Consider the following 24677-nt stretch of genomic DNA (forward strand, 5'->3'; position numbering starts at 1 on the left):
TAACAAGCTTCATCTACTAAAAGAAATGTCACGGGATATATTTTAAAGGAGACGTGTAAAAAACAAGAATGTGCCATTGCATTAAATGATTTTTGATATAGAAGGAATATGCTTTAAGGGTCAGGGCACACAGACAGATTCGGGGAGATTAGTCGCCCGGCGACAAATCCCCTCTTCTTCGGGGCGACTAATTTCCCCGAACTGCCTTCCGGCCGGCTAGAATGAAAATTGCTGGCAAGATGGCACTCGGAGAGCTTCGTTTTTCGAAGTCGGCCGAAGTTACCTCATGGCTCCGAGTGCCATCCTGCCAGCGATTTACATTTTAGACGGGAGGGGAGGCAGTTCAGGGAGATTAGTCTCCACGAAGAAGAGGAGATTTGTCACCAGGCGACTAATCTCCCCAAATCTGCCTGTGTGCCCTGACCCTAAAATGTTGTATTTCTGGTTACTTTATTGAAAATTTCAGCAAAATCCCAACTAGTTCCGCCCATCTGTTTCACTTCCTGCTGCCTCCTTTCCCAGGCTGTGCAGAAGAGTCGGTGGCACACTGCACTGTAGGATAGGAACCAGCAGCTAGGCTAACCTGATAGGGAACTAAGGCCTGTCTTTGCTTTTGTAATTGGCAGTCCACCTGCTACTATGCTTCTGGCAGGGACTGTTGGGACACGCCCACCCTTAATTTGAAACAGAAACCAGTGAACATCATTAGGAGCTCCAATAAAAGGGCCATTTTTTAAAATAACGTTAATTTACAGCCAAAACTAAAACAAGCACCATATAGTATACATCATATCCCTAGCCAAGGGCACTTTCCTGCAGAATGAGCCACCATCTTGCCCCAAGCTCCAGGTATCCCCTTCCTAAATTCAGTGTTGGAAATTTGCTAAAGATTTATGTACTGAGAATTCACCTAGTCCGAGCTTGCGTGGGGGACACCTAAAAAGATGGCAGTGGCCTGCTCTCAAAGAAGGGCAATGGGGTGCTTAACATTTTTTAAGACAGATGTATTTATGACAAAACTAACAAACAGTGTATGGACAGTGAAAATGCTTAATAAATCCAAAAATGGAGAGGTCTTGCACTATTATGTATCCTATAAAGATATTATTTATATTATAGGACTGGATTGAGGAACACCAAATAGTCACTTTGCTTGGCTTAAAATGTGCCATTTTTGTGGTCTCTTCTACAACTATGTTGGCTGGAAAGGTTTAACCATTAGTGACCTCTGTAGATTGAATTTATCACATTGTCAAGGATCTGAAAAACAAAACCGGTTGCATTTTTTTCACAGACATTTTTTCTAAGCCATTTGTTTCTACCGTCAGTCCGGTGCATTCGGTAGCGACGGGTGCCAATAGGTACCCCACCCTCCTCCACCACAGACTCGATTGCCTTTGTCAGGCAAGTGCTAAAGTTATGATCAAGTGCAGCCAGTTGTGTCCGGGCTATAATCCCATCGAGATGAAAGTGAACTCCTTCCGGTCTGTATTTCAGTGCTTTATGGTGGTAATCCTTTAGTTCGGCTACATCACCAAATTCGGATGATTTTTGTAAATGCCTTTGCAATTTGGCATCAAGGACAATAAACTTCAGAGTTCTAAATGCAGTTGAATTTCGTTTCAACCACATGCGCAAATTGCAATTCTCCAGGGTCACATCATTGTGGCTGCACTTTTTGTAAGTGTTTCCCGATTGCCATGAATGAATATTACATACATGGTACAGTAGCGACTTCCACTTCTCCTTGAATACGGATTTGTCTCCGTTACATGTTTTAGCAGACCAACACAGGTGGTTTATAATGGGTTCAATCCAAGGACCGATATCTGCACAATTTTTCTTTTTGCTTGCCTTCAACAATTTTTTTTTCAAAGACCTGCAAATGTGAAAAATACTGTACCGATGCTCTACATTCCTGCAATCTTCTTTCAAAATCGGTTTAATGTCTGGGTTTGTGTCGGTACATACAGATTTGATTTCCAAGTTCTTTGCTTTTAAGTCAGACAAACATTCTCTGAGAGTTTTTTTCTTTAGGGCCACATGTGACAATGAGGGTTTTCCTTTCTCCACATTAAATGAGAGAACTTTTTTGGATTTAGCTTCCATGACTGTCCAAATACAATATTTTGGTGAAAGTCCAGATTTGCACCAAGGACCATCCACTGAGATACTAACTGGGCCAAGCAGTGACCTCCTTTGGTCTTCCTGTTGATCCTGCCAAATTTGACGTATTGATGGAAAAACAAATCTTCGTTGATGACAATAATGGGATTTTTTTGATATTATCTGGAGCCCCAAAACTCTGCACATGTCCTGTACTTTTAAAAAGTTCGACCCGCTGCAAAGAACGGAGGCAGAGAATAGAACATTCCCTAATGGTAGTTTCTGTTTTTTTGGCTGAGTCTTCCAAAGTTCTGTTTTATGTTCTTCCATGCATGTCCCGTAAATGGTAAGGCATGTTCCTTCCACTACTTTATCAATGTTTTTTATGGGCAAAGCACAATTCCCATTGTATCTGCATTTCAGAAGCGGTATAAGCTCATCCAAGCATGACTCAAATACTATAAATTTACGTTCATAAATAGGGCTCAAGTAAGTTTCTAGCTGGGGGCAGTCAAAAAACCCTGCAGTGTTTTCTACACCTGGATGATAGCTGTAGTTGCGGCTAGGTGATTCCATAGCCTTATCCAGTTTGGAAAATGGTTCTTCAAAAGTCATCTGTACATCATCTGGTTTGGCCTCCATTAAGTCCTTAATATAAGGAAGATTAAGTGGCCATGGAACATTGGTCGAGTGAGAATCTTTCCCCGACATAGAAAAAATTTGACTATTAATACTGTTGCAACTGGTAGCTATTGTCTCATGCGTTTTGACCTCGATGATTTCAGGGAATTGAAGAGATTCATCCTTATGTAGAATCTCAGTTTGAGTAGATGCATCCTTCATGCCTAACTTTGGAGCAGTATTTGCAGCAATCACTGGAGAGTTAAAACAATAACCAGAGCTTAGCCCATTATTACACAGTACTGACTTGAATGATGGAAAGGTTACAAATGCTGGCATTAGAGTTTCTTGGAAAGAAGGAAGATTCGGCACATATTGTGAATTTGTCTGAAGAGTAACAATTAGAGGAGAATTCGTAGATGTAGAGAGTGAGGATGGAGACTGCAGAATTGTTTCTGTTCGATTATCTTCTACATTTTGTAGAGTTGTCAAAGGCACAGCAGGATGTTGAGTAGCTGGACCAGTCAATGACACATTTGCAGCATTGATCTGGTTTTGACCAAACAAAGTGGGAAATGCATCCTTTTTAAGCATATTCTTAGATCTCCGTAGTGCATAAGAATCCACAGTGAAATGGGCAGAACAAAGCCTGTATGAATCGCTCTTTTTGCCTCCGAGAACTTTTAAGGCCATTTCTTCTAAATTGTTGCCATACTGACCAGTTTGTTTTAGCCATACTTTTATCATCTTCAAATTGGATGGAAATGCGTGCATAACGATGTGAGGGAATTTAAGCTTCTGGCCGGTGGTATGCCGGCAGCCCTTTACAATGCACTTCGTCATGATGCTTTTGATTTAGATTTGACCTATAAAATAAAATAAGAATTATACTGGAAGATTTCTTTTTTACCTTATGCTTTCATACAACAAGATGCATCACAATACTTCAAATCTCTTCCTCGCTACCGAGACAAAGCTTGAGAAAGAGTGATCAACCAGGACAGTTTTAGAGGCCTATTTATCAACATTCTCATTATCGTGGTTTTAGAGGTTTTTGAAGCCACAACTAAACTGCCTTTCTCTAAAACTACTAATGTCATGAAATTCATGAAAATAAATTTAACTGAAAGAGCAAGAACAAGGTAAGTCACAGAAAAGTCTTTCGAGTTGTTGCACAATAATCATAACTTCTTGTATTGTTGCACAAAAGTCAGCATCAGAAGCACCCAGAAAACCTCTAAAACCACAATCAAAAAAAGATCTTGTAACAGGGACATCTGCCATTGACGTCTACATATTTTCGACAAGATTTAGTTAGAATATTTTCATATTCAAAATTGTCGAAGTTTTGTTGCATAATAAATCATGAAAAAGTTGCACTTTTTTTCCCCAGACACTTTTTTACATTTTTGCTGATCCGAAAAAGTTTTGGCAGTCCCTTAGTGTATAGATCTCCTTACATATTGTAGCCTTAAAGAGGAACTATCTTTCAAATGAATATGCAACCATCTCTTCATACCTAATGAATACATTTTCTAAATATAATTAATTAAAATTCTGGACTGTTTCTGAAACAATTAAGTTTATCTTCACTATCCACCTCTCAGCATCTGCCTCTCTCTTCATTCGTCTTCATGCAGGAGTCAGTTGAATAAAAGGTATGTCTATTATAGCCACTTGGGGACTCCTTATGACTAGAAGATGTATTAGAGTTCACTGCCTCCCAATGCTAAAGAACCTACCGTATATACTCGAGTATAAGCCGTCCCCGAGTATAAGACGAGGTACCTAATTTTACCTCCAAAAACTGGGAAAGCTTATTGACTCGAGTATAAGCCGAGGGTGAGAAATGCAGCAGCTTCTGGTAAGATTCAATCAAAAAATTGAGGGTTTCTGCTCCCATTGAAGGTGCCGGCGTTTCATTTTTGGACGCCGGCGAATATTCTTGGGCGCCGGCGACTATTCTTGGACGCCGGCGACTATTCTTAGATGCCGGAGATCATTTTTGCGCTTGACCCGAGTATAAGCCGAGGTAGAGTTTTTCAGCATATTTTCGTGGCTGAAAAACTCGGCTTATACTCGAGTATATACGGTAATTCCATCCACCCAAACCCACTGGGACCAAATCAAACACTATATAATCACATAACCAAAGCACTCCAGTTCCTGCATGAGACCCTGTAGCACACATAAGTACTTAGAACATTATCTCAGTCCCACTAGTGTGTTGTGAATATCCTAGTGTCCGCGAGGAGTTACTTAGCCCATATCTACTTGTTCCCAGCTCAAAGGGGCTGTTGACTTTTAAATTAACTTTTAGTATATTGTAGAGAGTAATATCCTGAGACAATTTGCAACTGGTTTTCATTTTTTATTATTTGTGGTTTTTGAGTTAACTTTTTTATCAGCAGCTCTCCAGTTTGCAATTTAGCCAATCTGGTTGCTAGGGTCCAAATCACCCTAACAACCATGCATTGGTCTGAATAAGAGACTGGGATAGGAATAGGAGAGGACCTGAATAGAAAGTAATTAAAAGTAGCAACAACAACAAATTTGCAGCCTTACCAAGAATTTGTTTTTAGACGGGCTCATAAGGAGGCAAATATTTTAAAATAACTATAAAAAAAGAAAAAATGAAAGCCAGTTGAATTTGTTTAGAATTAGTCAGTCATTCTAAAACATACTAAAAGCTAACTTAAAGGGCACCTGCTGGGTAAAAATGTTATCCCCCAAAGGTGCAGGCTAATAGAGTCTGCATTCAGGTTGGGGATAACAGTGGTTTTTTTTTTTTTTTTTAAAATGCCCACCAGGAGGGAGCTCCCAGTGCGAGCACTAGCATGTGCATAATGAAAAGCTGCACCGAATTGCTCATTCTGCACATGACGTCACATGCACGTTATGCGCATGCAAATGACTGGACATGGCTACTCACACCGGGAGCTCCCTCCTGGTGCGGGTAGCCTAGCACTGGTGGGGGCATTTAAAAAAAAAAAAAAAAAGACTACTGTTATCCCCAACCAGAATTGCGGTCTCTATTAGCCCTCACCTTTGGTTGGGGAAGACATTTTTACCCAACAGGTGCCTTTAAAGGAGAACTACCCTTTTAAGGTTAGGTTTAAAAGTTATTTGTAAATACAGTTGCTATTGAAAGAAGTGTCTGTCTGGCACAAAGCAGCTATAGGGGGCCATACATGATAAGATCTGCTTGTTTATCTTAACCCGATATGCCCACCAAGGGCAGGGTGATATTGGGTTAATCTGATCATTTGGCCCTAGGGCCAAACGTTCGGATTAGAGCGAAGGAAATGGGTGCCGATGGGTTGTGGGACCGCATCAACTAGATCTCTGGAAAAATCGGATCTGTTCGATCAATATGTGGGCGATTTTTGGTCAGATATCGAGCAGCGAGACCTGTCAGAAGCCCCCATACATGGGCAGATATTGAATCCGTCTAAAGGACTGCTATCGGCAGCTTTAACCTGCCTGTGTTTGGCACCTTAAAGGAGGCCATGCACAGGAAGATCTGCTTGTTTGGCGATGTCGCTAGCGGATCTCTCCCGATATGCCGACATAGAGGTGGGCGATATCGGGCTGATCCGATCGTGGGCCTTGAGCTGGCCATAGATTTAAAGATCCGCTTGTTTGGAGATCTTTCTCTGATATGCCACTAACGGCATGGCTATATCGGGGGTAATCCGAACGTTCGGCCGTATGGTGGAACGATCGGATTACGAAACGCCAAGGGGCTCCGACGGGTCGGGTAAAAATCAAACCTTCCCGATCGATATCGTGGCCAGATATCGATCGGGAAGACCCGTGGGAAGGCCCCATACACGGGCAGATAACTGTCAAATTGGTCTAAACGACCGAGCTTCATCTGCCCGTATATGGCCACCTTAAGGCCCAACGATTGGATCAGAATGGAGGCAATAGGGGTGGTCAGATCACGGGACCACATCAATGAACAGATGCTGCCATGATCCGACAGGATTTTAACCCTGCCCGATCGACCACATACTAATCGGGGAAGCCGGTCGGAGGGCCCCACATACACGTGCCAATAAGCAGCTTTTATTGCCCGTGTATGGGGGCCTTTAAGGTAGCCATAGACGTAAAGATCTACTAGTTTGGTGATGCCGATCTCTCCCCGATATGCCCACATTGAGGTGGGCAATATCGGGCTGATCCAAGGAAAGGATCATAATGCATCTGATGGGCAGTCAGATCGCGGGACCACATAAACGCACAGATTATTTAACCTGCCCGATGGAGATCTGGCCGACTTTCAGACAGATATCGATCAGCGAAGCCCGTCGGATGGTCCCACACACAGGCTTATACCCTGCTGACTCGTTCTGTCGGCAGCTTTTATCGGCCCATGTACGGGGTCCTTTCGCAAGACACCAGGACGATAAGCAACTTCCAGGACTTTGTCCAAGAGTCAGAACCAACAGTGCAGATACAGGACTTTCACATAATAATGTGACATTTACAACTGGACGTGTATGTGTAAATAAAGTATGAGAGAGTTGCTGTCAAAGACACTTTCTTTTAGAATTCAAAGCACAGCCACTGACAAGCGCTGTCCCCGCACTCCCGCTGTACCTGCCACACTTCCCACAAGCCCTCGCGCGAGCCGTTCGTTACAGCGCCCAGAGCCAGTGTCCATTCAACTCTCCCACATTTCCTGATCGCTTCCCCTCCAGCCGTTCGCTAGTCACGTGGCGCAGCGAAACGCTTGTGCGTCATCAGCTAGCGACTAAAGCACGTAGCACGCAATGCGCCGTGACGTTTGTGAATTTTGAGCTTTAGGCTTCAGTGCCTTAGCGATTGTTTGCTCTTAGAGTGCGTTTATAAGTAACTGCAGCAGCTGTGTGCTGAACTCGCAGAAGCATTTGGGCGGTTGTTTTAAAATTGCAAAACAAATACCAATAAAGGCAATTTTAGACGCAGAAAAAAATCTCTCAACTCAATGAAATGTTATATGACTAGATTCATTCAGACTTCCTATAGGATGTGCCTCTTTATAATCTCTCTCTTTTTGCTACTTTTATAATCAGTGTAGAACTCTTCTCTGCACTGCCAACAGCAACTGGAGACAAAATATTTCCTATTAATTCGGATTTAGCACCACTGGCTGTGGCCACAGATTCAGTTGCCAGGAGCAGTGACCAAAGTGGCTACTAAGGGGCAACCTGTGACTAGGGTTGCCACCAAGCCAATATTTAACCCCAGCCAGAAAAAAGGGTCTCAAGGCCGGTATTACATTGCCGGTAAAATTCTGAGGGTAGGAACCACCACTTAATTTTAAGAATTTTCCCTGCTCCCTCCAGGCCTGGCCTGGGAGTCAAAATAGGCCCTGCCATTACAAGTACGCAGAGGCCCAAACAGCCCCCTACCAGCCCAAACAGCCCAAACAGCCCCAACCAGCCCACTCTATGGTAACTTTCTATGGAACCATACAGCAGCCCTTCTGGCATTTGCCAGAACCCACAGATTGCCAGTCCGGGCCTGCCTCCCTCCCTGCTTGAAATCCCCCAGCTATGCAGCGCCTGTCACAGCGCTTACGTGACATGGAAGGTTCGATTCTGGATTGCGGGCTGTGTTTAGGGTTGTCACTGCCGGCTCCGCCCCTTTTTGCGTCACAGTCTGCCCCTTTAGTACGCGCCCCCACCACTGCCCGGTAATTTTTTTTAAAAAAGGTGGCAACCCTACCTGTGACTCATCATTACAAGTTGGGAAAACAAAGGGTTGCCGTTAAAAATGATGGTTGATCCCAATGTTATTAATAGGGAAAAAAGATAGATATATATGAAGGCCGGTATTTTTTTCCAGAAAAGGTGGCAACCCTGCGGTGAAGGCATTGCCATAACTTGCCAAATGCATACATATAAATAACTTATATAGGACAGATATATAGTGAATAAAGTACCCCCTCTTGTAAAATATAAGGATATTATAAGTTACCGGGGAGTTTCATGACCATATAAAAACACGAGGCCGAAGGCCGAGTGTTTTTATACAGGTCATGGAACTACGAGGTAACTTCTAATATCCTCATATTTTGCAACTGGGGGTACTTTATTTATTATAATACACAAATTTTAGTGAGTCATGTGACAGAAATGACATCAGAACTCACCGTTTATAACTGATGACATCAGAACTCACCGTTTATAAGGATATAGTTTACAAGATATTCATGGCTTTTGTGTATTATAAATATATAAGTTCCGTTTTTTTGATGTTCTTGTTGCACTGCCAGTTAGGGTTGCCACCTGGCCGGTGTTTTACCGGCCTAGCCGGTAAAAAATGATGGTTGATCTCAATGTTATTAACAGGGAAAAAAGATAAATATATAGGAAGGCCGGTATTTTTTTCCAGAAAGGTGGCAACCCTGCTGCCAGTTCAAACTATTGGAACCAATAATTCTTGTGTTACAGAAGAAAGGAAGGCTTAATTACTGGGTGGAGGACTTTGTCAGGCATCTGACAGTGATTATCATCTCTAAAATCAAAACCCGAGTCGGTGTTGTTTTTGTTGAATAACGCACTGTATCGGAGCATTATTCTATTGAGTGCTGGACTTCACATGCTGGGCGTCCAAGACACCTCCCCCCCAAGGGATTTCTGCAACAGTTAAGAAGATGTCACATCTCCAGTGAGTCACACATAAAACTAAAAAGTAAAACCTGCACAGTGATAGTACCTGATGTTAGGAAGTCTTATATTGTATTATATTTCAGTTATAATCCTGACAATTATAACTCATTTAGTCAGCTAATAAATTGGGATGGTATATATATATATGTTATGGTATATATATGTGTGGTATGGTGACAAAAAGGTCCCCAGTTTCCTGGGGAAAAGTGATTGATGGAATGTATGTTGGGCTACGGATTCTCAGATATTGTTACTGAGGTGAGACCAGTAGTGCTGTTAGCAGTAGCAGAGAAACACTATGGGGCAAATTCACTAAGCGCCGAAGCGCCGAACGCTAGCATTAATTCGCTAGCGTTTGGCAATTTCGTTACTGCACAAATTCACTAACGAACGCTGGCGTAGTTTCGCTAGTGTTACTTCGCACCCTTACGCCAGGCGAATTTTCGCTAGCGACGTAACTACGCAAATTCACTAACTTGCGCAGTGTACTGAACGCTACCTTTTACGCTAGTCTTCCATCGCCACCTCAGACCTGGCGAAGCGCAATAGAGTAGATAGGGATTGTTTTAAAAAAAGTCAAAATTTTTTCTAAGTCACAAAAAACGCTGGCGTGTTTTCTACATGATGGGTGATAGGCTGAAAAAGATCGAAATTTTTTTTGGGGCTCCCCTCCTTCCCCCCTACATTTCCTGACTCATGGCAATTTACCTAGACAGTGGGCACATGTGTAGGGCAAAATAAAATTTTTATTTGAAGATTTGAAGGTTTTCTTGGCATTTGTAGTGCTGAAACGTATTCCTCCATTGAAATTTGAATTTGGCGCCGTATGCAAATTAGCCTTCGCTAGCGTAACTTCGCTTTACATAGCGAATCAACGCTGGCGCAACTTCGCAACCTTACGCTACCCCTGAGCGCAACTTCAGATTTTAGTGAATTTGCAGAGAGCTGGCGAAACTACGCCTGGCGAAGTGCGGCGAAGTGCGGTGAAGTTGCGCCTGGCGCAACTTCGAATCTTAGTGAATTTGCCCCTATGTCTCTCTGTAAGTTTTTTGTAATTGATGATCCGGGGCTGGGAATCCACAAGAGTAGGGTGGGGCGGATTCCCAAATCAGGAGGCCAGGTTTTCAAGAGGCCCTAGGCCTATTTAGTACACCTGATGCTGAGCAGCAGTGCTGAATGTGTGTGAGACAAACTGCTGGTGTTCTCAGCTTCAGGAGAGAAAGCGTTTGTTTTGTGTTAACTAGAAGTTTGGATTTTTTCTGTTGCTGTTTTACAGTTACCTTCCCCCTGCGAGGGGAAATTTCTGCAGCCGCTGGAAAATAAACTTGGGCAGGAAGCCCTTAAACCGATCCTGGTGTGTGAAGTCGCCTCATTTGCAGCCTACCAGCGAGTGAACACCCACAATATATACACTTTGGATGTACAGATGCACAAACTGGAGTACAGGTCCATGTGAAGATTTTTTTTATGATCTTTGACCCTGCAGCCACAATTGTTGAATTGTTCCGGATTAGAGTGCTGCTGCTTTAAAGTGAATATATCTAGTCATTTGAAAATGTTTGGGAACCCCTCTCAACCTGCTTAATAATATATTCCACTTTCAACAGAAAAGATAACAGTGGTATGTCTTTAATTTGCCAGGAACAGTACTAAGGTGTTTTCTGAACAAAGATTTTTAGTGAAGCAGTATTCAGTTGTATGACATAAAATCTAATGTGAAAAACATGCTGTGCAAAAAAATTGGGTACCCTTGTAATTTTGCTAATTTGAATGCATGTAACTGCTTAATACTGATTACTGGCAGCACCAAATTGATTGGATTAGCTCGTTAAATCTTGAACTTCATAGGTAGGTGTGCCCAATCATGAGAGAAGGTATTTAAGGTGGCCAATTGCAAGTTGTGCTTCTGTTTTACTCTCCTCTGAAGAGTGACAGCATGGGATCCTCAAAGCAACTCTCAAAAGATCTGAAAACAAAGATTGTTCAGTATCATGAAGGCTACAAAAAGCTATCTCAGAGGTTTAAACTGTCAATTTCAACTGTAAGGAATGTAATCTGGTTACAGACAACCCAAAGATCACCTCCAAAGACCTGCAAGAAAATCTTGCTGCAGATGGTGTATCTGTACATCGTTCTACAATTCAGTGCATCTGTATGGCAGGGTGATGAGAAAGAAGCCCTTTCTGCACTCACACCACAAATAGAGTCACTTGTTGTATGAAAAAGCTAATTTAGACAAGCCATAGTCATTTTGGAACAAAGTGCTTTGGACTGATCAGACAAAAATTGAGTTATTTGTTCATAACAAAAAGCGCTTTGCATGGCAGAAGAAGAACACTGCATTCCAAGAAAAACACCTGCTACCTACTGTCAAATTTGGTGGAGGTCCCATCATGTTGTGTGGCTAGTTCAGGGACTGGGGCCCTTGTTAAAGTCGAGGATCAGATGATTTCAACCCAATATCAACAAATTCTTCAGGATAATGTTCAAGCATCAGTCACAAAGTTGAAGTTACACAGGGGTTGGATATTCCAACAAGACAATGACCCTAAACACACTTCAAAATCTACAAAGGTATTTATGCAAAGGGAGAAGTACAATATTCTGGAATGGCCGTCACAGTCCCCCGACTTGAATTTCATCAAAAATCTATGGCATTATTTAAATGTCCATGCTCGGCAGCCATCAAATGTATCTGAACTGGAGAGATTTTTTATGGACGACTGGTCCAAAATACCGCCATCCAGAATCCAGACACTCATCAAAGGCTATAGGAGGCTTATATATTATTTTCTATAGAAAATTTATATAAATTCTAAATTGCTCAGAGATGCACACTGAATATGTTTACATCAATTCATGTTTTTGGATTTCTCTTCCTTTAAGCTTCTGCTTTTTAAGGGTCTTAAATGCCTTTTTTTAGTTCAGTTGTTAATATACATAGTGCAGGATGAATGATGTCTTGGAAAAGAAATAGAGAAATTGACTTTCAAATGTTTATTGTTTGTGTATGATATGTTGCTGAGTATCATAACGTTTTATATTTATCTTTAGTTCTATCCAGCTGCATCTTGTAGGAAATCGATTGTCTGATTATACTGCACCAAGGAAAAAGCAATGAAACCATTGTCTCGTGGCTGTTCTTCATATTTGCTTGGGTACTGTTGGGGCCAGAAAGGTCTTCATGCTTATTTGGGTCTCTGTCTGGAAATTCTCCTCTTCGATAGAATACTGCAAAGTAATGAAGAAGGCAAGTTTACTTTTCAGATATATCTTATTTCTCTCTCATACATAAATTAACTAAAGAATAGAGCCTCTTTGCATTAAATCAATAATAAAGAATTTTTTATTTTTGTATCTATAATAGTATTGGCTTTGCTCGCTACTTATAATTTTGCCATAAAGTATTTGTTCAAAGCTTTAACATTACTCATCTGACTCCCCGTGCTCGTCTATGAGGGGGCTGCCATATTTGAAACAGTCAGGTTTAGGAACTAAAAATTATTTACAAAAACAGCAAAAAACGATTAACATGACCTATAGGTAACTTTAAATGTACATTCATATTTTAAAAAGTAGCTTTTAAGCGTCAGTATCACGTAAAGATTCTTAAAGCATGTATGTTGCAATTCTTATAGAATGTGTCGAGGGAGATTCAGAAGACCGGAGGCCACTTAAGATGAAAAGATGAATAACGTTTTTTTAATAATAAAAGAACATTAGCATTGTGGATTCTGAACTCAGAAGAGACAGAACGACAAGACAAAAACAGACCAGACAATTGAGATGTTACACTGCTCTCGATATCACTTCAGAATGCATTTTTACCCCTCACAGTCCTTCTCCCATAATTTAGGTATTATTAAGACTGCTGGTTAGAAGACCGTGCCTCATTAACACTTTACATTTTAGAGAAATTGCTTAAGAAAGATTGATTTTTCCTACAGTCTTCAGCAACCCCAGTTTTGTATTCTGAATTCACAGAAGTACAGTATTTGTTCCAACTGACAACCTGCTACTGGTGACACAATTTTTGAGAGATGGTATGTAACGGCAGTACCCATAGTCACATGGCTTTTCTCCATAACCTGAATCCTAAAGGGTTTAGTTGCTTTGAAAAATGGGAACTGGATCTCAGAATTGGCAATTTCTTGTCTGTACTCTTGGGAGGTTATTTACTAAACTCTAATGTATCTGGTCGGTCTTTTTGGGGCAAAAACTCAAATTTTTCCAGGAAAAAAAACCCCTCAAAGTTTTCGAGATTTATTATACATTGATGCTGCAAAAAGCCTGAATCCGAAAATCCGCCATGTCAGACCTGTAGAGGCCCTGTATAAGTCAATGGGAGAGGCACCTATCTTAATTTGAAGTTATCATGGTTTGCGCTGGGTGTAGCTGGAAAATCTGAAAGATTTGAGAGTTTCGGGCAAAAATCCCAAAAAAATAGAGAGACTGGAAATAAATTGAAATAATCAGATGATTCGGGGGGTTTGCTCGATTTTAGAGGGTTTTTTTCCCTATCGGATTAATTTGAGTTTTTTAATTAATATAATAATAAGGTCAAATCGGGAATGGGAGTTTGGTTGTGTTTTTTTTTTTTTAACAAAATGAGATCAAGTGGAAGTAAATAAACCCCTTAACATGGCCATACACCTTTCCATTGTTTGATCGTTTGCATAAAGAGCACGAATGATGGATCAGTGTGAAGTTAATCCTCATCTGCTGATGCACCATAATGTGACCAATATGGCTTATCTGAAGATTACATTTTTATTAAATATTTTTTTTATTAAATATTTTTTTATTATAAATCAGATTTGAGACTGAGACATAAATTATACAAAGATTCAAAATGCTTTACCTAGTTTGTAACATACTTATCCTTTGCAATTTTCTATCAGGCTTTGGCAATACATCCTTGCATTTGTATTCACCAAGGCAGCAATGTATTCTATTTGGACGACCCCAGACCTGTAACTAAGGGAGGCAGATGCCATTGCTAAGAGAAGCCAGCACAAAACCTGAGCTAAATAGATCAAGGTGATTTTATTGAGCAGAATCACCTAACCTAAGATATTTTATGGGGGGAGGCACCCTGGGCACCCCAGGGAATTCATTATTTAGTTTTGTTTTCTGGGCCAGTGCTAGGAAAAAAACTGCATCAGTCTGGGGAAGTTTGGATCACAGCCTGGGGCTTTCCTTGTCCTTTGAGCACAGGTTCCCATGACCTAACTTTTATCTGGAGTGCTTGCTTCTTTAAACATATGAACCAATTAGTGGTTACATTTTACTGGTGTAGCGTTGATAAAACAACGAGAGCAAATACTTGATTAGTTGCTCTGGTTTACTGATTCAGGCAAAATTTCTCTGTAACTAACTATACCCTTACCTACAGGTCCATTGCTGGAGTGTCCATTCTTCTTACAACTTTGGAACGGATGACTCTCTTATGAACACTGGAGGCTTTATCCATCTGATTAGATCTGCTTAGTTTTCCTCTTTCCGACAAACACGTAAGCTTTTGCATCTTCTCTGAAACTAACATCTTCTAAAAGAAAAAAAATATATATATATACCCATATCTTATTTGTGAGGTCTGAAATTCCAAGGTTGGAAAGCCAAAAGTGGCAGGTAATGGAACATTTCAGGCATAGCAGTCAGGGATTAGAAAACTACAGGGGAAATGGGATCAATAAATTAGAAGAAAGCCTCGCATCAGGTGCATGGAGACTTGGCGGATTTTGGCATGACATGCAGTCGGGTATTTCTACTCCAAAATCCACTGTCTGCCTACATCCAATTGGAGGTAATGTTTCTGGGTGTAGGCAGAGCAGCAGCAGGGAAAAGCATATTCTCGGCCTGCAGAGTTATTTTTAAGAATATCCGTGACAATGACTCCTAAGTATACAACATTAAACCTGCATCTACTCTTGGAATTCCTCTGCAATGTAACAAAAACAGATCTGTTATTTTTAAAAACGTCAGTGATAATCATTCCTAAATACACAACATTAAACCTGCCAAAACGAACATGCATCAAGGCCCTAGTGACGTAGGAAAAAGTTTGTGTAGTTTCTATTTTTAGCTATGTCTCACTGTCTGAAATTTTGAACACTGCCTGAATTTCCAAAAATAAATAGATTAAAAGGTGGCGATGATAGTCTGCTGAAACCAGTTCTGTAACTCCATTAGACTCACACTTTTATGCAACCATTCCTTCACCGTGTACAATTGTGATGTGGTGGATTCTGGGACTTTAGATACTTTTGCTTTTCAAAAAAAAAAATCTGTGCTCCACCAAACATAGCAAGCAGCGGGACTTGAATCCCAGAATCCACCAGCCTATAGGATGTTGGGAATCATGAGTATCATGTTTTCCTTTCAGTCTTCTACATAAACCCAACGGAATGACAAAAAGGGAGGGGGAATATTTTTTACAGAATGGGGTCAATGCTCTGAAACCACAGGGGCATACATAAAAAAATTAGTGCTTATGGGTGGGACCCTTATGACTGCAGCCCAATAAGTCATGAAACAGTCTACACTGGTGAAACACTATTCAGTTTCATGATGGTAACAGGGCAGCCAGCAACCACCTTTAATAAAGTATATATGAAATCTGACGAATGCAAGACTGCACAGGGTCCAATGCAGCTAAACATTTTTAAAGTGTCTGTGTTTAGAGGTGTATGTTGGTAAACCTACATTTGTCACAATTGATAAACAATTCTCTTGTAATTAGAATTCACACACTTTTACTCCCTAATTCAAGGCTGTGTAGAGGTATATAAACCCAACAAGTTTATTTAGAATAAGAAATAGCAGTAAAAACCCCACACTTCCTTGCCAGAATTGATTAAAATCTAAATATAAGTGCTTAGTGCTGTTATAATCACGTGCTCAAATCAATTCCGTGCCAGCACATAGTTAGTACATAATGTCTCAATTAATTGTTACTGTGTATAAAACATTTATTGACTAAAGTGCTTGTGCTATAAATCACGTACTGTGACTTCCAATTCATTTTGTATCTGCGCACAATTGATAAATAATCTCAAAAATCCATTGTTTCTGTAAATCAATTAAGTAAAGTGCTAGTGCTATAAATATTAAATTCAAAGTGAGGTCATAGTATTAAAAACGTTTTTTAAATAAAGCGTCAGCAATTCATTCAACCTACATTTGTGTGTGGTGCATTCTATAAACATCTCGGTTACCCATGTGGTCCTGACCTGATCTGGTGTAATATGTTGAGTTAAAAAAAAAACTCCTTTTAAGTCGTATTTCAACCATTTTTTGCACAGGCACGTTGTCCAGAACTAGAAAATCGCTCACCTGTTGAATAGTTCTGTCTTGCTGGGAATCTTCTCTTCATAGACATAGGTTCCCCAGAGAAGTGAGGACACCTTTGGAACTACCCTGCAGGAAATTTTACTCGAAAGCTTGTAAAAGTTTGGAGTGTAAAATTTGCCACCATAGAGTGGATGTATTAATGACCTGACAGAGCTATAATAAAGTAGTTGGATGATATACATGAAATACTGTACAGGACCGTTTACACTGGGAACATTATACTTTAACATTGTCACTAAGCAGCCATTATTTAAACTACTAGATTGTCAAACACGTCATTACATCTGTCAAGATCAAGAGACTTTTATGTGGAGATTACAAGAAACATAATAGGAGAAGCATACTTACCAAGCAGGGGAGAGTAGCAATTCTGCATTCCAATGCAAAGCATCAGGGCACTTCAGTCTTAAAACAGCACTTTAGTCAAAACTGACATTTTGGACATACAAAGAGATCCGTCTGAGCAGAACTAAGATCTTCGTAGAACTAAACTCGTCCGGAATAAGAAATTGTTCGCACTCCATATAGATTTATGATTACAGTTGTGAATCTGCAAATCAGATTCCCGGTGAAGAACCATTTGGTTATTAGGTGGAATGAACTTGACCTCGTGGTTGGTATCATGGCCTCCAGCGACCGCCAGCTCAAGTCCGAGGGGCAACTTTCCCAAAGTAATCGCATGGCATTTCCCTGTATACCCATTCTTTTCATTACACCTCATACAATATTATTTTTCTTTTATTATATTATATTTTTTTTAAGTTCTTCTTTCTACACTTTGTCTCACTTGTTCCGCTTTAACCGAAGACCATTCAAATATATTTTTTTTCATCCCTTTTCACGCTGTTCTTTTAATTTCATTTTTATATTCTGTCTATGTTTTCTGTTTATCTTCTTTTATACTATTTTCTCTCCATTTGCTTTTGTGTGATAGGTAAGCTTCCAAAATACCCGTGAATTTATCAGCTAATATAAATGATTTATGGCTTCAAATAATCAATATTTGAGATTATTTTTTTTTTATGTCTGTCTTCCACATCAATCGTTTTTTTTATATTTAACTAAAATCACATTTTAAAAAGACTCAAACAAATATTCTAAACATTTTGATTTTTTTGTTTGTTTTTGCAGTACAGTATAAATCCTGCCATGGACAGATGAAAATATTAGCTTTCCACAATACAAAATGAATGAAACTTTAAATTGAAAATAAACGCACACTCGCACTCACGCACATACCTTTCTCTGACAAAAAGCCAAAACAAACTTAGGCCTAGAGTCGATGGCCAGGTCTCTGCAGGCCTCGCATAACCAAGAGGTCCTCCATAGAAGGCGACATTGTCTATGGGATTATGTTTTACCTGACAATACTTACCGCTGGTGGGTAAATACCCTTCTGTACAGGAGATGCTCAGGAACAAGAGAACCTGCATGAACATACTTGCCTGAGAAATAGAAAAGCATTTTCAGAATTTAACAGATTTATTGAAATATTTTCTTTCACAGGTCTTGGAATGCTCTCAGGAGCCATAAATCATATAACCTGCTGGCAAAAACTCTAAGCATGCACAGTTTTGCAGTTTCTAACTTTTTAACAGTTTATAATTTTTATTTATTCCTGCATTGGACTCCATAATACTATGGCACAGATTCAATTCAATGACAATCTACTATCTCCTTATTTAATTTTCACAGAGTCTACAATGAAGGTTTCATGTTATAAACCCTGAGATGCGTTTTTTCCCATTGAAATACATCTGACCCTACATATCAATTCAAATGAAATACATGAAAGTCAAACCCTTAACTTCACTGGGTGTATTACCTCAGTGTCATTTAGGAACAGTATATTAGTCTTCCCCAAAAAAGAGCAATGGATGAATATATCCAACAGAACATTTCTAGTGAATTTGTTGTGCTGTTCTGGGAGAGTTACCAATTCCTAGCAAAAGCTGCAGATACTCGTCTCTTATGTTGTAAGTGTATGTTGGCAATTGTATAACTCTACAATACCATTATTTAATGGTCAGTATACATCTGAAGAACAGACAAAAATGTAGTTGAAAATGTTCTGAGTTTGACTTTGAACAAGGCAACATATGAAGTACTCTGGGTTTACTACCACACTCCAAATTGGTTCTTAATGAACTTGAGGCTTATGTGTTAATGTGATAGGGATCTTAAACTATAAGCTCCACTAGGGCAGGGACAGCTCTGTGCTGTAAAAGTGCACTGTTCTATATAAAGGATTATAATATGATATTCCTATAAGTATATAATTACATAAATATATATTACCAATTGTATTTCCAAATTTCAGACAGGCAAAGGGAGAATCATTGGAACTCTAGGAGGGTTGTGAAAAGACAAAAAAGCATGTTTAAAAGTCATACAGGGGAATGTAATAACTGCTGTTAATAATATATCTGTGCATTGGGCACAATTTTTGAGGCAAACAAATACAGAAATACATGTTAAGTTGCAAAAGGCTACTTTTTATGTCACTAAAAAATGTTATCCGTTTAGAACTTTATTTTCTCAAAAATGTCAGTATTTCTTTTGGTGTGCCAAGTCTCTTACCTGCTCAGGTGTTTTCTCTTAGAAGCATAGGGAAGTACTGTATGAGCATCAGAGAGAATCAGCGCTTATTTATACAGGAGTTGGGTTCGTAGCCTGTTCAACCACTTTTCCTTCCGCCTGCACTTTGTGGAATGCATGGTTTTCTTTAAATAAGGTAATGTCAGCAGACCATAACATAGGCCTGTCAACTTCCTTCTTTATAACTCAGTCTGGTAGGTTTGTCATATCTAGGAATGTGAGTAAATGTCGAATACTATTGTAAACCACGCAGATGAACTGAAATACCTTCCTAACACTGACGCATTGTTTCTTTCTTGGTACATTGGCTAATTCCCAATTAGCTGTTGGTTTGAACATGGCCATTTGTACTGAAGTGAAGAGTTCAATGCAAATGTTAATGTTTCTAGCAATGACAATGAATCATTGGAACACTTACAATTATCAGGTATATATTTAGTAGTTCCATCTATTTTGCTCTTAAGTGAAATATAAAATGTTCAGGTTCTGGTGTAGGTACTCCTCAAACCTAGCTTAGATGAGCATGCAACATGAGCCTGTCAATTGTTATTGTCTTTGGAATGATTTACCTTTTACCAATATATAAGATGTCCAAGACCTGGCTTGGGCAACTATGCCCCACTTTCCTGTTCAGTTTGCTGTGCTCAACTGACTAAAGGTGGACACCCACATGAAGATCTTTTTGTTTGGAAAAATGAGCAGATATTTGCCCAATATGGCCACCTACTGTATGTGTTGGGCTATATCATGCTAAACCTATTGTTTGGCCTTTGGGATTTAAGGTGGCCATACACAGGCAGATTAAAGATGCCAATATTGGTCCTTTAGATTGATTCAGCATCTTATCTGCCCATGTGTGGGGGCTTCTGACAGGTCCACCAATCGATATCAGGCCAAAAATTGGGCAGATACAGATCAAGCAGGTTTAATTTTTCCTTCAATTAAGGACCACATTGGCTAGTTGATGTGATGTGGTCCTACTACCCATCATTGTAATCTGATCATTCGGCCCTAGGGCTGAATGTTCAGATTAACTGTTATTGCCCTGCCGTTAGTGGGCATATCAAGTAAAGATCTGCTCGTTTGGCGACCTCGTCTCGCCTAATAGTGTATGGCCACCTTTATCCCGATTGAATTTTTAAACCTGTGCAGATATCCATCTGGGAGGAAGTTGAGGCAGGCTCATGACATACCATGTGGGCAAAATGTACATGGTTATCCAAGGACACCTCAGTCCTGCAGAAAATATGTCTGTAAGTTGTGCTGCTGCCTGTTGCTCGGGCATTTTAAGGAACGCTACTATCAGCTAACTGCAGGAAGTAGTCAGATTTGCCTGTCTAGAATATATATTGCTTAATCTAAACCCATTCTTCCTAGGATTAAAGAAACATTCTTTAAAATATAAATAGCATCTTGACAAACTACAACTTCAGTTGACATGCATCCTTACAGATATGGTATGATTACTGATAAGCAAAATTTTTCTCAAAGTTTCACAGTGAAAAATGACTTCAAAAATTTGTTGCGCAATTTGTCTCATGTCAAAAAAAAAATGTTGTCACCCATAGACTTCAATACAATTTGGCAAATTTTCGCTGTTTTGCGTATTTTTGATGAAGTGAAACGGGTCAGATTCACCCATCACTAGGTATGATACATTCTGCAGTCATGTATTCCTATTAATTCCTTGCTAATCATAGGTCAGGTGCCCGTACTTTAGTGATGTGGGGTATATTTTAGTGGTGTTGTCCCATTATGATCTACATAATATCAATGTTAGCATTCTGTTCCATGGAAAATATTACCTAAATGTTATATTGATTTATAAGATAATTTATATTACTATATTTAAAAAACAACTATTTCTTATGTAGCTTTAACATGATAAATAGAATGAAAAGAATAAAACAGAAGGGTAATTTAGTCAAGCTGATCACCAACTAAAGGTCTACTGGTAGATCCCGATCTACCTTTTGGACACCCCTGTCATAGGTCATATGTATGTAACACTAAACAAAAGGACTGTTGTAAAGGTCCTAATAGTCTGATTGGCCCAAATGTTCCATATTCAAATGTTCCATCCCATGTTTAAAGTTGCTTAAAACAGACACACAATGAGGCAAAATGAACTTATTACATAGTTACATACTTAAATTGTTACATAGTTAAATTGGGTTGAAAAAAGTCCATCAAGTTCAACCCCTCCAAATGAAAACCCAGCAAACATACACACACCCCTCCCTACTTTTAATTAAATTCTATATACCCATACCTATATTAACTATAGAGCTTAGTATCACAATAGCCTTTGATATTATGTCTGTCCAAAAAATCATTCAAGCCATTCTTAAAGGCATTAACTGAATCAGCCATCACAACATCACCCGGCAGTGCATTCCACAACCTCACTGTCCTGACTGTGAAGAACCCCCTACGTTGCTTCAAATGAAAGTTCTTTTCTTCTAGTCTAAAGGGGTGGCCTCTGGTACGGTGATCCACTTTATGGGTAAAAAGGTCCCCTGCCATTTGTCTATAATGTCCTCTAATGTACTTGTAAAGTGTAATCATGTCCCCTCGCAAGCGCCTTTTTTCCAGAGAAAACAACCCCAACCTTGACAGTCTACCCTCATAAGTCTTCCATCCCTCTAACCAATTTAGTTGCACTTAGTCTCTGCACTCTCTCCAGCTCATTTATATCCCTCTTAAGGACTGGAGTCCAAAACTGCACTGCATACTCCAGATGAGGCCTCACCAGGGACCTATAAAGAGACATAATTATGTTTTCATCCCTTGAGTTAATGCCCTTTTTTATGCAAGACAGAACTTTATTTGCTTTAGTAGCCACAGAATGACTTTGCCCAGAATTAGACAACGTGTTATCTACAAAGACCCCAAGATCCTTCTCATTTAAGGAAACTCCCAACACACTGCCATTTAGTGTATAACTTGCATTTATATTATTTTGCCAAAGTGCATAACCTTGCATTTAACAACATTGAAGCTCATTTTCCAGTTTGCTGCCCAGTTTTCCAGTTTAGACAAATCACTCTGCAAAGTGGCAGCATCCTGCATGGAACCTATAGTTCTGCACAATTTAGTATCATCTGCAAAAATAGAAACAGTACTTTCAATGCCCACCTCCAGGTCATTAATAAACAAGTTGAAAAGCAAGGGACCTAGTACAGAGCCCACTAACAACACTGGTCCAATTAGAAAATGTTCCATTTACCACCACTCTTTGTAGTCTATCTTTTAGCCAGTTCCCTATCCAGATACTATGTTCCAGGCCAACATTCCTTAATTTAACAAGTAACCTTTTGTGTGGCACTGTATCAAATGCTTTAGCAAAGTCTAAGTAAATCACATCCACTGCCATCCCAGAATCGAGGTCTCTACTTACATTCTCATAAAAAGAAATTAAGTTAGTCTGGCAAGATCTATTACACATAAAACCATGCTGGCACAAACTCATAGTATTATGATTTGCTATGAAGTCCAGTATCTTATCCTTTATTAACCCTTCGAAAAGCTTTCCTACCACTGACGTCAGACTAACTGGCCTATAGTTTTGAGGCTGAGAACGGGATCCTTTTTTGAATACAGGCACCACATTAGCAATTCGCCAGTCTCTCGGCACTATGCCAGATCTCAATGAAGACTATGGCTACTACAGTATATACAATATGATCACAATTTTACTGTTTGCTTTATATAACAAAACACTCTACTTAGGCCCTGAAAGGATTGAGCAATCATCAATAGCTCCCTATCTGTTCAAGATCATGAAATCTCCAGTCATAATACCTTCTCATAAAAAGAAATTAAGTTAGTCTGGCGAGATCTATTACGCATAAAACCATGCTGGCACAAACTCATCCTATATAATAATCTTCAAGTGTCTCTGCGTCCAGTCCCTGTGTCCGTGGAATTGCGCTACTGCGCATGTGCCCCACGGACCGTTAGCTGCTGGAACTGCGCATGTGCCCCACGGACCGTTAGCTGCTGGAATTACCTGTCCGAAGAGAGGATGTGCCGCCTGCCACCTGAAGAGGATCCACCGCCGCCTGAAGAGGATCCACCGCCGCCTGAAGAGGATCCACCGCCGGCTGAAGAGGATCCACTGCCGGCGTCTGAAGAGAGGATCCACCGCCGGTGTCTGAAGAGAGGATCCACCGCCGGCGTCTGAAGAGAGGATCCACCGCCGTCTGAAGAGAGGATCCACCGCCGCCAAAGGAGAAGAAGAAGCCACCGCCGAGGAAGAAGACGTCACTAAGGAGAAACTGCGTGAAAGGGCCCCGGCAAACTTGACAGGTAAGTCCCACTGGCCACCAATGTTAACCCCCCTAGCCACCAATGTTAACCCCCCCTGGCCACCAATGTTAACCCCCCTGGCCACCAATGTTAACCCCCCCCCTGGCCACCAATGTTAACCCCCCCTGGCCACCAATGTTAACCCCCTTGGCCACCAATGTTAACACCCCCCTGGCCACCAATGTTAACCCCCCCTGGCCACCAATGTTACCCCCCTGGCCACCAATGTTAACCCCCCTGGCCACCAATGTTAACACCCCCCTGGCCACCAATGTTAACCCCCCCGGCCACCAATGTTAACCCCCCTGGCCACCAATGTTAACACCCCCTGGCCACCAATGTTAACCCCCCTAGCCACCAATGTTAACCCCCCCTGGCCACCAATGTTAACCCCCCCTGGCCACCAATGTTAACCCCCCTGGCCACCAATGTTAACACCCCCCTGGCCACCAATGTTAACCCCCCTAGCCACCAATGTTAACCCCCCCGCCCACCAATGTTAACCCCCCCTGCCTACCAATGTTAACCCCCCCTAGCCACCAATGTTAACCCCCCTAGCCACCAATGTTAACACCCCCTGGCCACCAATGTTAACACCCCCCTGGCCACCAATGTTAACACCCCCTGGGCACCAGCATTAAACCCCTGGCCACCAGTGCTACAAAGGGGGCCCTGCCTACTAATGTTACCCATTCTGAAATGTTGGGAGGTATGTGACGACATACAGTATGTTCTAGCGCCCGTTAATTTAACGGGCTTAATTTCTAGTAGTATTATGATTTGCTATGAAGTCCAGTATTTTATCCTTTATTAACCCTTCGACAAAGCTTTCCTACCACTGACGTCAGACTAACTGGCCTATAGTTTTGAGGCTGAGAACGGGATCCTTTTTTGAATAGAGGCACCACATTAGCAATTCGCCAGTCTCTCGGCACTATGCCAGATCTCAATAAATCCTGAAAAATTAAGTAAAGAGGTTTGGCAATCACAGAGCTAAGCTCGCTAATTACCCTGGGATGAATACCA

General features: G+C 40.6%; 1 protein-coding gene and 1 long non-coding RNA gene across 4 annotated transcripts; both read right to left on the reverse strand.

Moving 5' to 3' along the window:
• Positions 1-574: 574 nt before the first annotated feature.
• On the reverse strand, positions 575-7495 carry LOC108699297. The gene is made up of 2 exons (XM_018231296.2): positions 7333-7495; positions 575-3593 (listed from the first exon to the last, which is right to left on the reverse strand). Exon 2 carries the CDS (start codon positions 3568-3570, stop codon positions 1219-1221), a length of 2352 nt encoding a protein of 783 aa, XP_018086785.1. The 5' UTR covers positions 3571-3593; positions 7333-7495; the 3' UTR covers positions 575-1218.
• Positions 7496-12371: 4876 nt separating this feature from the next.
• On the reverse strand, positions 12372-19361 carry LOC121397178. 3 transcript variants are annotated; one of them, XR_005963562.1, is made up of 5 exons: positions 19323-19361; positions 19041-19089; positions 16725-18187; positions 14779-14934; positions 12372-12620 (listed from the first exon to the last, which is right to left on the reverse strand). It is a non-coding gene; the product is annotated as an uncharacterized LOC121397178 (long non-coding RNA). The 3 variants fall into 3 exon arrangements; XR_005963561.1 differs by having other exon boundaries at positions 14779-14937; XR_005963560.1 differs by having other exon boundaries at positions 14779-18187; positions 19323-19360.
• Between the last annotated feature and the right edge of the window lie 5316 nt (positions 19362-24677).

Source organism: Xenopus laevis, chromosome 8L, assembly GCF_017654675.1.
Source record: "Xenopus laevis strain J_2021 chromosome 8L, Xenopus_laevis_v10.1, whole genome shotgun sequence".
Taxonomy (NCBI): domain Eukaryota; kingdom Metazoa; phylum Chordata; class Amphibia; order Anura; family Pipidae; genus Xenopus; species Xenopus laevis.